Source organism: Lipotes vexillifer, unplaced genomic scaffold, assembly GCF_000442215.2.
Source record: "Lipotes vexillifer unplaced genomic scaffold, Lipotes_vexillifer_v1.1 scaffold102, whole genome shotgun sequence".
Taxonomy (NCBI): Eukaryota; Metazoa; Chordata; class Mammalia; order Artiodactyla; family Lipotidae; genus Lipotes; species Lipotes vexillifer.
In genome coordinates this window covers 344,462-358,577 of record NW_006786541.1, presented here as the reverse complement: position 1 = coordinate 358,577, position 14,116 = coordinate 344,462, and the positions used below count along the sequence as shown (strand labels likewise).

The following is a 14,116-nucleotide window of genomic DNA, read 5'->3' as shown; positions in this document are numbered from 1 at the left end:
CCCCTGCATCGGCAGGCGGACTCCCAACCACTGCGCCACCAGGGAAGCCCAACATGAAAACTTTTATACAGCATCCAGAATTTGTCTCATCTTTTACAAGAAAGAGGTTTTTCCCTCTTTATGGTGACAAGTGCTGATGGTTCATCCAAGTAGATAAGAATGAAATCGCATCAAGTATTTGTCCATATTTTTATTCTTGTCTCTTTAGAGACCTACACATACTCTTTGAAGGGTATTTTCCAATAAAAATATAGGAAGGAAACATCCAGAGGATTATCATAAACATGAAAAAAATACCAGTTCCTAACTGAAAATGGTAGAACCTCTGTGACAGCGTTCTGTCCCCTAAGCTGCAGACATTAGCAGTTTCCTTGGGCCTGCAGCTGAAAATGAGCTCACATTTCCCATCATGAGCCCTCACTCCTTCTCCAAAGCAGACTTGAAAGAAATATGGACTAACATGAGGCTAAACACGAGGAAGATGGTTCCACATAAGAGGACCATGAGCCATAAGACCGCTCAGGACAGAGCTGGCAGAGACGCGAGAAGAAATTAGGGAAATGGAGACGCACGAATACGGAAACTAGTGTTCACTTCTGAGGGAACTTTGACAATCAGAAAACGAAAGCCAAATTGACAATTTAGAGAAGACATCAGATTTATGTGGAAATTACCTTTAGGGTAGAGGGAAAGAATACTAAGATTAGCTATTTGAGGGTGGTGAATAAAAAAGCAGTTAAAGCTAGAGATTTTCACACATGGACACACACACACACACACACACACACACACACACACACACACACACAGAGTATGCCCCATTCTGCCCTCCTCCTCATTCACTGGTCTTCACGCATTGTCATCAGATGACCACAGTACCTCCATCCTGAAAAGAAAGTCAGCCGACATTGAAACTGTAACAGGAGATCTTAGGATGGTCCTCCTGGATCATTGTAAAGCTGACTTCTCTTCTTAGCTGACCAGAGAGGATTAGTAAGATTTCTGAAAGCTGAAGAAAGGTCAGATAATTGTCCAATTTTTACAAAAGGGGAAAGAGAAAACTAGAAATTAAGGTTTGGAGGAAGTGTCCATCCAGCAATTTAGAGGAATAAATTTGAGGTGACTTTCAGGTAGTCCAAGGAGGTTTAGCCATCTTCTTTAGGGGCTGCTTTTCTTAAATTTGGACACATGAAAACGTGGGGGAAAGTATGCTACTTTAGGCTTGTTCAGGTCAAATATCCTAGAGCCAAGGATTCTTCACCTTTTTTGGCTGGTTTGTGTATTTTAGTTTTACTTTAGAAAAAAATCTTAAAACCCTATCAACATTTGCGTGTCTACCATCTATAATTAACTAATTTTGTTAAATAATATTTTGTCTTATTTGGTTCAGATCCTTATTTTGTAAGAAGTCTCTCAATAATAATCAATTTTGTATCCTTTACCAATACCATCCTCCTTTTTTCTCTGTCTAGGCAGAAATAACTATCATGATTTCAGCTTTCTTAACCTTTTGTGGATCATGGGCCCCCTGGAGCTAAAAGCCCATCTCCTGCCTCACCCTACCCTCATCAGAGAAACATCAGCACATAAACACAAATGTCCCTTAAACTGTTAAGAGGGTTCCCAGACCCCTAGCTGGATACTTTGGGAATTTAGAAACTCCAAATCGAGAACCCCTCCTTGGGGATTTTTGGGGGGTTTTGTTTGTTTGTTTTTGTTTTTTTGAGAATCCAGTTATCAGTCTGCAAACAATGAGATCTAATTTAGGCAGAACCCCGTCCTTGCTGCCCTGGGCGCTGCTTTATGAAGCTTTAGACGTGCCCATTTGAGCAGTGTTGGCCTTCTGCATTTGCTCTTGGCTGGTTTGTCATGGAGGATTTCTGTTGCAGGATGAGAGGCAGCCACTTGGCCTCTGCAGTAACCACAGATCAATATTGCTGCTTAACCACAATGTGAGGTCTTTGACAGGGTTAAAATTACCGTCGCTTCCACTAGCAACACTTTAATTTCATTCTATCTGTTGCCTGCTATGAGAAATCATGTTGACTTAATTGCAGAATAAAAATAGAACTCCTTTGCTCCTCCTGCCTCATTTAAATAGGGTGCTTTGCCACAGGGCCGTTCCCTTTCTTAGAGCCAGAGTGTATACCGAAGTGGTTTTTCTCCCTCCATCAAGGCTCATGCAGCTCAGTATTTTGCAATCCAAAAATGGGCAGAAGACCTAAATAGACATTTCTCCAAAGAAGATATACAGATTGCCAACACATGAAAGAATGCTCAACGTCATTAATCATTAGAGAAATGTAAATCAAAACTACAGTGAGGTATCACCTCACACCAGTCAGAATGGCCATCATCAAAAAATCTACAAACAATAAATGCTGGAGAGGGTGTGGAGAAAAGGGAACCCTCTTGCACTGTTGGTGGGAATGTAAATTGATACAGCCACTATGGAGAACAGTATGGAGGTTCCTTAAAAAACTAAACATAGAACTACCATACGACCCAGCATTCCCACTACTGGGCGTATACCCTGGGAAAACCATAATTCAAAAAGAGTCATGTACCACAATGTTCATTGCAGCTCTATTTACAATAGCCAGGACATGGAAGCAACCTAAGTGTCCATCCACAGATGAATGGATAAAGAAGATGTGGCACATATGTACAATGGAATATTACTCAGCCATAAAAAGAAATGAAATTGAGTTATTTGTAGTGAGGTGGATGGACCTAGAGTCTGTCATACAGAGTGAAGTAAGTCAGAAAGAGAAAAACAAATACCGTATGCTAACACATATATATGGAATCAAAAAAAAAAAAAATGGTTCTGAAGAACCTAGGGGCAGGACAGGAATAAAGACACAGATGTAGAGAATGGACTTGAGGACACGGAGAGGGGGAAAGATAAGCTGGGACCAAGTGAGAGACTGGCATGGACATATATACACTACCAAATGTAAAATAGATAGCTAGTGGGAAGCAGCCACATAGCACAGGGAGATCAGCTCGGTACTTTGTGACCACCTAGAGGGGTGGGATAGGGAGGGTGGGAGGGAGATGCAAGAGGGAGGGGCTATGGGGATATATGTATACATACAGCTGATTCACTTTGTTATACAGCAGAAACTAACACACTGTTGTAATGCAATTATACTCCAATAAAGATGTTAAAATAAATAATTAAATTTTAAAACATAAAGACAGAAGTCTTTTCACCACTCCCCTTTGATGATTCCAGTGAATCTCCCTACCACACCCTTAACTTTTGTTTCGGCTTTATTGAGGCATAACTAACATACAAGGAACACATACTTGAAGTGTACGATTTGAGTAGTGATATCTGAATACGTCTGTGAAACCATCACCACAATCAAAATGACGAATTTATCCGTTATTCTTCAAAATTTCCAAACAACCACTAGTCTGCTTTTTGTTATTACAGATTTGTTTGCATTTTCCAGACTTTTATATAAAAGCAGTCATCGGGCGTGTACTCTCTTCTGTCTGGCTTTTTTCACCCAGCATCAGTATTTTCAATTCCATCCACATTGTTATGTGTACCAATAATTTGTCCCCTTTTATTAAGTAGTATTCCATCATATGGCTGTGTCATAATTGTTAATCAGAACACCTGTTGATGGATATTTGGGTTGTTTCCAGGTTTGATTATTATAAATAAATCTGCTAAGAACATCCTATATAGAAGTTTTTCTACCTATATGATTTCATTTCTCTTGGATAAATACCTAGAGTAGTTATATCACAGGGTGGGTATATTTTTAACTTCTTAGGAAACTACTAAGTTCTTTTTTAAAGTGGTTATTTCCACCAGCAGTATATGAGAGTTCCAATTTCTCCATGTCCTTGTTAGCACTTAGAGTGGTGAGTTTTTTAAATTTTAGCCGTTCTAGTGGGTATGTGGTGGTGTCTTAATTTCCACCAAGGGTTAGAAGGCATTTTGTGACCAATTTGTCCACGACACTAGGAATACTCATTCCCAGGTCAGGCGAGGGTTTCATTGATAGGCCACTCAAAGTGCTCATAGACCAGACCCTGTTAATAATAACCAAAAGTGTCTGGACCATCTGTCTTACTAGTCTGTCATGGTCCAGGAAATGGTTGCTTCTTCCCATTTCTAGAGTTATGCATTGATCTTATGGAACTAAATATTTGGTCAATCATTTCAAGTCACCTACTCATCCTCAGTTTTATCTGAGGCTCAGTCACACATTTGGTAATGCAAGAAACAATAATCTTGTAAAATAGGCAGCATACAAGTAATATAGCTGGTAACATTAGTAAGGTCATAAGTAAGTATTTAAGCTGAGAACTTCCACTAGGTGCGGCCCAGTGTCATATCTGCCCAGATCATGTAAACAGTCTATTCTGCACCAATCGCTGTCTTTAAGGGAATCATATATTGATATTGTACATGAAGTTCACCAAAGATTTCTCCGTGTAAAGGTGAGTGGTGGGTCATCGTGACCCTTTGCAGGATTGAGAAAGGAATGCTATCTTCTAAGGAGTTTTGTCTGGCTTTTTTCTAACTGGTGTCAGAAGAAGAAAAATTGGTCTTTAAGATTGAGCAGGTATTTCTGCTATTGGGGAGGTCTGTTAACACATAATGCAGATGCACAAGGCACACTAGAAGGGAGGGAGGAGGCCAAAGGGCAGAGAAAAAGTTTTATGTTTAAATTGTTCTCGTCTTGCCTTAAAATGTGAATTTTTATTTCATCAGTCAGATATATTTTCTGCAGATAGTTTCTCTTAGGGTGTCACTTGTATTTTCATTTTCATAAGTGTCTGGCGGGGGGGGAGAAAAATGTATGTTAAAAAAGAAAGAAAATGACAGCAAGGCAGAGAGTTGAGAAAACAAAATGTGCAGATAGAACTCGGATAAAAATGAAAGTAAAATGAAAATATGTCTTACATATAAAATATTAAACATTTAGGATGAACTGGATGTTTGCAAAGGTTATCGAATTATTTTCAGGATTATACCCCAGTGTGGGGAAGAAAATAATCTTCCCTCTACTCTTCTGAGTTCTTGCCAGAGACCTCATGTAATAAGACAGATTAACAAGAGAACAACAAAAGTTTATTCACATGGTGTACCTCGTGGATAAATGGAAGATACCCAGGGGAAAAACTGGGCAATTCCCAAGGTAGCCTAAGCCACCCACTTAAATACCACTTTCAGGCAAAGAAAAGAAAAGGTGTATGTGGTGGGAGGAGGCTGGTTACAGGAGGTGGCCAGGAAAAGCAGGGTTAACTAGGGTAAGGTTGTTAGCAGGTTTTAGAGCCTTCATCATCGATAAGATTCTCTTGTGATTTTCACTCAGCCTTCTCTTACTGGTACAGAGGGGGAGACACCCTTACAAATGGAGATTTCTTTTATAAATGTGAATTACCCTTTCAAAAGAGTAACTTTCCTGTTTTCAGAGCATCCCCCATGCCTGATTTTTCTCAAAATAATCAACTCAAAGCAATCTGTATGCCAAAAAGGCATATTTTGGGGTGACATACTTTGCTACCCTTCACCAGCTTCCTTCTTTGTCTTTCATTTGCCTGCCTGATTGATTCTCTTCTTGTTAACAACCTTATTGAGATATAATTGGCATGTGGCAAAATTTACCCAGTTAAGGCATACAGCTTCTTGGTTTTCACTATATTTAGAGCTGTACACCTATCACCATAATAATAATTTTAGAACATTTTTGTCAACCCAAAAAGAAACCTCATGCCCTTTAGCAGTCATTCCTCATTCCCTTCATCCCCACGCCTAGCCCAAGGTGAACACTAATCTTTTTCTTGTCTCTGTAGATTGCCGATTCTGGACGTTTCATGTAAACAGAATCATATAGCATGTGATCTTTTGTAATTGGCTTCTTTCACTTAGCATAATGTTTTTAAAGTTCTAAGACGTAAACGTTCAAATTCCTGCTTTTTTTAAAATTAATTTTTATTGGAATACAGTTCCTTTACAATGTTGTGTTAGTTTCTGCTGTACAGCAAAGTCAATCAGCTATACGTATACATATATCCCCTCTTTTTTTTGGTTTCCTTCCCATTTAGGTCACCACAGAGCCCTGAGTTCCCTGTGCTGTACAGTAGGTTCTCATTAGTTATCTATTTTATATATAGTATCAGTAGTGTATATATGTCAATCCCAGTCTCCCAGTTCATCCCACCCCCCTTCCCCCCGTGGTATCCATACGTTTGTTCTCTACGTCTGTGTGTCTATTTCTGCTTTGCAAATAAGATCATCTGTACCATTTTTCTAGATTCCACATATATGCGTTAATATACGATATTTGTTTTTCTCTTTCTGACTTCACTGTATGAAGGTCTCTAGGTCCATCCACGTCTCTATAAATGATGCAATTTCGTTCCTTTCTATGGCTGAGTAATATTCCATTGTATAGTGTACCACATCTTCTTTATTCATTCCTCTGTTGATGGGCATTTAGGTTGCTTCCATGACCTGGCTATTGTAAATAGTGCTGCAATGAACATTGGGGTACATGCGTCCTTTTGAATTATGGTTTTCTCTGGATATATGCCCAGTAGTGGGATTGCTGGCTTTTTTAAAGTTTTAAAGCATAATATACGTGTTTTGTCGCCTACTTAAGAAGCTAAGATCACAAAGGTTATTCTCCTCTATTTCCTTCTACACAGTTTTAATTCTTACATTCAGGTTTATACTCCATTTCCAGTTCATCTATGCATATGGTGAGGAAAGGGTCAGGTTTATTTTCTTACCTATGGCTATCCAATTGTTCCAGCATCATTTGTTGAAAAAATTGTCCTCATTGAATTAAAGGTGCTTTAGCACCTTTAATGAAAATCAGTTGACTATATGTGTGAATCTAGTTCTGGACTCTTTTCTGCCCCACTCATCTGTATGTCTATGTACCAATATCCTGTTGTCTTGATCACTACTATAACTTTATGATGAGTCTTGAAATCGGGTATTCTAAAACTTACAGCTTTGTCCTTTTTCAAAATGGTTTAGCTATTCTAGGTCCTTTGTATTTTATATACATTTTAGAGTCATCTTGTCAATATCTTGACTGGGATCATGGGGATATTTGGGAATAATTGATCTTAATAGTCTTCTAATCCAAGAATATGGTATATCTCTCCATTTATTTAGGTCTTCTTTAATATTTTCAACAACATTTGTAGTTTTTAGCATCCACATCTTGCACATCTGTTGTCAAATTTAACAGTATTTAACTTAACAGGTATTTCATGATTTTTTATGCCACTATAAATGGTATTGCTTTTTTCAAAGTTTTCAATTTTTTACTGCTTATAGAAATATAATTGATGTTTGTGTATTGACCTTATATCCTGTGACCTTGCTTAACTCATTTATTCTAGCTTTTTTTCCCTTTTTTTTTTTTAAACAAATGCCTTAGAAATTTCTACATAGGCATTCATGTTATTTATGAACAAAGACAATTTTACTTCTCCCTTTCCATCTGTGTGCCATTTATTTCTTTTTCTTGCCTTGCTGCACTGGCCAGGAATACTAGTACAATACTGATGGAAGTGTGAGGACGAATATCCTTACCTTATTCTGGGCCTTAGGGGAAAACACGCAGTCTTGCACCATTTACTGTGAGTCTCCCCATCATACCTTTAACTCCTTGCTTATTCACGTTGTGTTGCCCACTGTAGAAAAAGCAAATAGCAAAGCCTGTGGACTACTTTGCTCTTTAGTCCCTGAGCTGTAGCCATTATTCACCTAGTAGCCTTACGACATGTATTGTTTCAGACAAATACAGTACAAGCCTTTTACAATTAGGTAGTGGCAAATGCCCATTTGATCTAGAGCAATGGTTTACAACTTTGGCTGCAAATGAGAACCACCTGGAGAACTTTTAGAAATTCTGGTGCCCAGGCCGTGCATCAGACCAATTCCATCAGTAGTCCTGATAGAAATGCATACTATATTAAATTATGTATTAATTTATACAGTCTTACCACAGCTCTGTAATGAAAGGACTGTTTGTTGTGCTCATTTAATAGATAAGTAAACTGAGGCTTAGAGAGAAGATAAGTAACTGGACCACAGTTACTGAGGTACATTGACTCTAGAACCTACCCTTAATTCAGTTGCCTGCCAACTGGCTGTGTTAAAAAAGTAAAAGGCATCTAACCCCTCCCCTCCACCTCTCCATGGTTCTGGTGATCTTCTGGAACTAGTCTAGGATGCCATCATATTAGGACTTGTCTCCAGTAGTGTGTTGGTCTGTTATTCATTCGTTCATTTGTTCACTCATTCACTGGTTTATACTGAGTTAATATCTGCATGGTGCTATGTGTAGATAGGTCCTAGGGTGAGGGAATGAGAATAACAGAGCAGCTGAACTCAGAACAGTAGCAAATATAAAATTTAGAAGATTACAAGAGGAAGGAGGGTAGGGAATAGAGCCTGGGAAGTGGTTACTCAAGAATCTTTGACTAATCAGTTCAAGTGTGTAACATAACGTCTTCTATGCACTGGTGTGTCTGGGGCTGGTCAATGTGTAACCCCAATAAAGAAGATGTGGCACATATATACAATGGAATATTACGCAGCCATAAAAAGAAACGAAATTGAGCTATTTGTGATGAGGTGGATAGACCTAGAGCCTGTCATACAGAGTGAAGTAAGTCAGAAAGAGAAAGACAAATACCGTATGCTCACACATATATATGGAATTTAAGAAAAAAAAATGTCATGAAGAACCTAGGGGTGAAACAGGAATAAAGACACAGACCTACTAGAGAATGGACTTGAGGATATGGGGAGGGGGAAGGGTAAGCTGTGACAAAGCGAGAGAGAGGCATGGACATATATACACTACCAAACGTAAGGTAGATAGCTAGTGGGAAGCAGCCGCATAGCACAGGGAGATCAGCTCGGTGCTTTGTGACCGCCTGGAGGGGTGGGATAGGGAGGGTGGGAGGGAGGGAGACTCAAGAGGGAAGAGATATGGGAACATGTGTATATGTACAACTGATTCACTTTGTTGTAGGGCAGAAACTAACACACCATTGTAGAGCAATTGTACTCCAATAAAGATGTAAAAAAAAAAAAAAAATCTGTAACCCCATTAACTCCCACAACCCCAGATTTTTTTTTACCAGGCTTCTTTTAAAGTTCTCTTACAGTTTTGGGGTCCAAAAGACATCTTTTCCAGACTCGTAAGAAAGAGTACGATACCTGGTCAGGTGAAAAGGGTATGGGATACCAAGAAGGGAATGAACATTTAATGAATGCCTGCTGTGTTCCAGGCATTGTGCAAGATGCTTCTCGTGGGTTATTCCATTTGATGTTTATGCCACTCCTGAGGAGTAGGCATTATCCCAGTTTTACAGATGAGAAAACGGGTTCTGAGAGGTTCAGTAATCCGCCCATTGTTCACAAACCAGGAGCAGGTGAAGCTAGGTTTGAAACACAGGTTTGTCCAGTACCAAAGCCCAGGCTTTGTCTGCTCAGAATTGTGCATAGAGAGACAGCAGTGGTGCTTTCCTCCTGAATGTCTTAGCATTTCTAAATCTCAAGATGACCCCTCTGAAGCATGGGTAAGAGATGCAGGAAAGAATATTGAAAGAAGAATTTCAAGATTAGGGAGGAACAAGGTGGTGTAAGTCAGATGTAAATCCATGGTGGAAGATGGTAGGGAACTCTCACCCATTTCATAATTCCATTCTTGAATGAATTTGAGAAGAAATCAGCTGAGGATGTCCTTTAAATTGGATTAGGGGTAGATTTTTAGTATCTTTTTTAACACCAGCAAAAAAGCGAAAAACAAACTTAAAACCCCTTTAAACTAGGTTTAAAAGAAGGAAAGTCCGTAGGACTTCTCCCAGGAGAGCTTGCAGTCAAAACCCTGGAAATGGATTGTCCTTTCAGGAACAGCCCTTCTCAGAGAGATTTTTGTCTCCAAGACCCCACCTGAGTCACACTTTTCTTCTGACCCCATATTTGCTTTGTCACAAACACCAGCTGACCTGCAGCCTTGGGCATTCACGTTCACTCAGAGCATTCTTACATTTTGGGTAATTTCCGTGTACGTATGTTTGTTTTAGGTAAAAACAAAAAGGCAAATAAGAACTTCATCTCCCTTGTGATCTTAGGGAAGTATGTCAGAAAGACCTTAGGAAAACTCCTGGTTCCCAGCTTTTCATTTCTCACGTGAGGAAACTGAAGGCCAGTGAGTCTTATGTGTTTTCCCCTAAATTTCTAAAGTCACTTGGTGACAGAGTAGCAACTTCGAACCAGGATGTCTAGCTCTGCGTCCACCAGCAAGAGTGGGCTTCCTGTCACAGTGGCTACCATCTTCCTTATGCGTTTGGCTTGTTCTTCACCCATAGATTCTTCAGAAACCAACCCCAGAACTCAAGCACCAGCTGGCTGCTTTCTCCAAGCGCGTGGCCGGTGCCGTGACCGAGCTCATCCAGGCAGCGGAGGCCATGAAAGGTAGGCTGGATTCTCTCGTGTCGTCCTGTGGGGCAGTCCTAGACAGCAAACTGAGCAGAGAGGATGGGCAGCCTCCACAGGCCCTCTCTTGGCAAACGCAGTCAAAAGGAATACAGTGAGGAGCTTTTCTTCAGAAGCAAATGGGAGTAGAGTTAGACTTAAAAAGTAATATTCTCCTGAAACAAGTCTTTTCTCCAGTCTTTGTATTAAGTGCTTCAACTTATATGTCATGATCCATCTAGAACCACTCACTTCTCTTTTAAGGGTCTTGCCATCCATTTTTATCTGCATTTTCCTTCATCACAATATTTATTCTCGTTGAAATAATACCCTTGGTGTTTAGAAACGGTGCTATCTGGGTAGTATATTGTTTGCACACCCCTTCGTGGTTATGAAGAAGCAATCGACTCACCCGGGAGGGGTTTTCTTACCAGTTTCCCTTTGTTTGCATTTGAGGGGAATGGCTATTCCTCCTGAGTTCCCAGGAGAAAAGAATGACAAATCTCTGCGCTCAGCATAGTCTCAAGTCTCCTGAGGATGCTTACTTGCATTCATGAACTTTAAGTTACAAGTCAGAGTAAAACTCAAGCAGGCCTTGGTCAATGAGATCTCGATCTTTGGAACTATCATTGATGACTGATCCTGTGGTAGGGCTGTCTATACAACTGATTGAGAAAATCAGGGTCAGACAGGCACTCCCCACCCCGACCCCTGCACCAGGCTGATGTTAGTGACAGCTGGAGAAAAGATCCCTTAGGACAACGCAGCTAGTCAGCTTATGGAGCATCCCTGCATGCAAATCCTGATATCGTTTGTAATTAAGTCACTGCCCTGAGGTCTGCAGCTACCAAGAATGACCCTCTTTGGACTGCTTTTAGGAACAGAGTGGGTGGATCCAGAAGACCCAACCGTCATTGCAGAAACAGAATTACTGGGGGCTGCAGCATCCATTGAGGCTGCTGCTAAGAAGTTAGAGCAGCTGAAGCCAAGAGCAAAACCAAAAGTGAGTGTCCACGTGTGGCTGCTTGTCTGATGTCAGTAGGTCTCCCGGTGGATGGCTGTGAAATGGAGCCAAATGGGCTGCAGGGAGCTCGTCTCCTTCCCTGTGGTTGGACTAGCAAGCTGCAAACCTGTTCTGCCTGCCCAGCACCTTTTTACAGGGTATGGAAAAAAAAACCCAAGGGTGGGTCTTTCAGGTTAACCATCCCAAGAAATACCTTTGGGTATCGAGAGGAAGAATCCCGGCATTTAAAATCTTGACTTCGTTCCACCGTTACGTAAAGCAGGTGTTGGATGTTTTCTATAGAAAGTCCCCGTTGCTGAGTGTGAGATTGTCACCCTCTAATTTTCTGGTTTCCATCATGCTTTTCACCAGAAATAGCAATGCTGGGTCTCTCCTTTTCTTAAAATCAATAGAGAGTAGTGTGAACCTCAAAAGTGGACCCGGTAACAGATGTTTTCAGTATATGCTGGAGACTCTGGTTGGCTGGTGTGTTTTCTCCATCTATGTTTGTCATCTAGATAAATGTTGAGAACTTAGTTACTAAGATCATGAGTATGTGTTAAGAGAAAGTCATTTAAAAGAAAGATACTTTAAGTAAGGACAGTAGAGAGGACAATTATTACAAAAAAGAATGGTGCCCTGGTGCTGTCCAGGGGGCAAAGCCCAGCCCCGTAAAGAAGCCACAGTCCCCCTGCCCCCATGGCTGTCTTCAGTGAGAAGATGGTAGAACCAGAGGAGGCCTCTTTATCTTTCTATTCAAGCAAGTCCCTACTGGTTCCTGTAACCTCACCTCCCTTCCAAGGATCCAGATACCTTAGGAATTAAAATCTGGCTCTTCTCTTCAAAAACAAAAAAGTTGGATCTCCCAGTTTAGGTGCCTAAAACTCTACCCTTTTAAAAAAACAAAAAACAAAACAAAACAAAAAACCTAAGGGTGGAGTTTGAGTACTGGAATATACCAAAGCACTCAAAAGCAGTTCCCGGGCTGATGCTGTATGTAAAATAGACTTGGACATATAGTGAATCTGTTAGACTTGCGGACATTCTCAAAACCGTGGAATTCTTAGAGCCAGTCTCCTAATTGTCACGCTAGATTTAATAAAGGCATTTTTAGAATTTCTCATCAAGATGTAATCTAAGATTTTTGGCCTCTGGGTTTTGAGTTTGCTGGGGTCCTCTTTACTGTCCTTAACCTGAGGGTCTTAGGTGGTCTAAGTTTGTCCAAGTTTTTCTCAACAAACTTCAGAGCTAAGTGTAGGTGTAAGGGCAACTCCATTTTCTGGACTTGGCTTTATTTCTGCTTTATAAAAATAAGTTAATCATGAGTAGAAAATGTACTTTCAGCTAAGAAGCAGCAGCCATTGACTGAGATTTAGAGGCCTTAAACTTAATTCGTTTTTCCTTTTCCTTATCTGATTCACCACATACTTTCCTCTCTCGGGAAAGCTTCTGTCTGCTGGTTCTGGAGCCATGTCAGTTGGTGCTCTTTCTCCTGGAGGAGTAGCCTGGCGCTAATTCACGTTGACCCTTCACCGTACTCTAAGAGCTGCAGTCCCAATCCCTTTCCCATTGTCTTTTGCAGGGCCCTCCTGAGCTCTTGTGTATCCCTGAATTCTGGCTTCCCCCTGTCCAGCTATTGATTTATCTCATGATTCTTGATCTGAGAAACAGTCATTAGAGTTCCTATTCCATAGGATTGTTGATATAACAATTAAATGAGATAATCTAGGAACACAGTACCTGACATACCATAGACGTAGTAAGCAGTCAGCGTATCGCCATCACTGAAAATATGATTCTAGGACTTTTATCTACTACCTCCTAGGAGAATGCCTGAAATAAAAATTATTCCATAGATCCATGAGCTGATGGCCTTAGGAAAAAGAGAAAAAAAAAAAGGCTAAAAGCACATGTTGATTGAGTGCCAAGCATGTGCTAGGCAATCTTCTAGGTGCTTTACATAGATTAACTCATCTGGTCCTTACAGCAAGTCCACAAGGCAGCGCTGTTGGCGTCCCTGCTCTAGGGATGCAGAATCAGAGGCAAATTACTTGCCAGAGTCAGATGGCCTTGACCGAGCTGGAAGCAGCATTGTGTGGGCTCTGGAGGTGGCAGTTTCAGGCCATACCAGTCCTCCGGGCCTACCCAGTGTCAGAAATTCCGGTGCAGTCCCACGGGGGAGGTTTCTGGTTTACCTGTGCCACTTGAGCCATTAATCCCACCTCTGGGAATCTGTCCTGAGGAAGAAAGTTCTGTGTGCGTGAGACAGTTGTTCCTTTCATCCTTGTTCACAGTAGCAAGAATTTGGGTGTGACCTGAGTGTCTGCTTGAAGGAAGAGTATGTAGCTACTCAAGATAATGGTTGGTAGGACTGTATAGCATGAAGAAGATGGTCCTGGCATAATATTAAGTGAAAAGTAAAACAGGATGTGGAATCATGTACTCAGTATGATCACAACTCTGTTAAGCACTTGTGAATGAAGGAGACAGGTGGGGGATGTACAAGAATGATGGTGGGATTGGAGTGATGGGAGGGTCTATGTTTTAAAATTTTGTAAGACAATGTTTTAAAAATAACAGCACTTAAAAAGTTTGTGATGACTGCCCCACTGGGCCAGTGGGCATTCCCTACA

At 40.7% G+C, this 14,116-nt stretch overlaps 1 protein-coding gene across 1 annotated transcript in view; it reads left to right on the top strand.

The window, feature by feature from the left end:
* Window positions 1-14,116, top strand: part of TLN2 (talin 2) — a 454,271-nt gene that overhangs the window by 421,763 nt on the left and 18,392 nt on the right. The window contains exons 53-54 of the mRNA XM_007458874.1: window positions 10,375-10,480; window positions 11,359-11,483. Coding sequence (XP_007458936.1) covers window positions 10,375-10,480; window positions 11,359-11,483 — 231 coding nt within the window. The remainder of the gene's footprint in view (window positions 1-10,374; window positions 10,481-11,358; window positions 11,484-14,116) is intronic.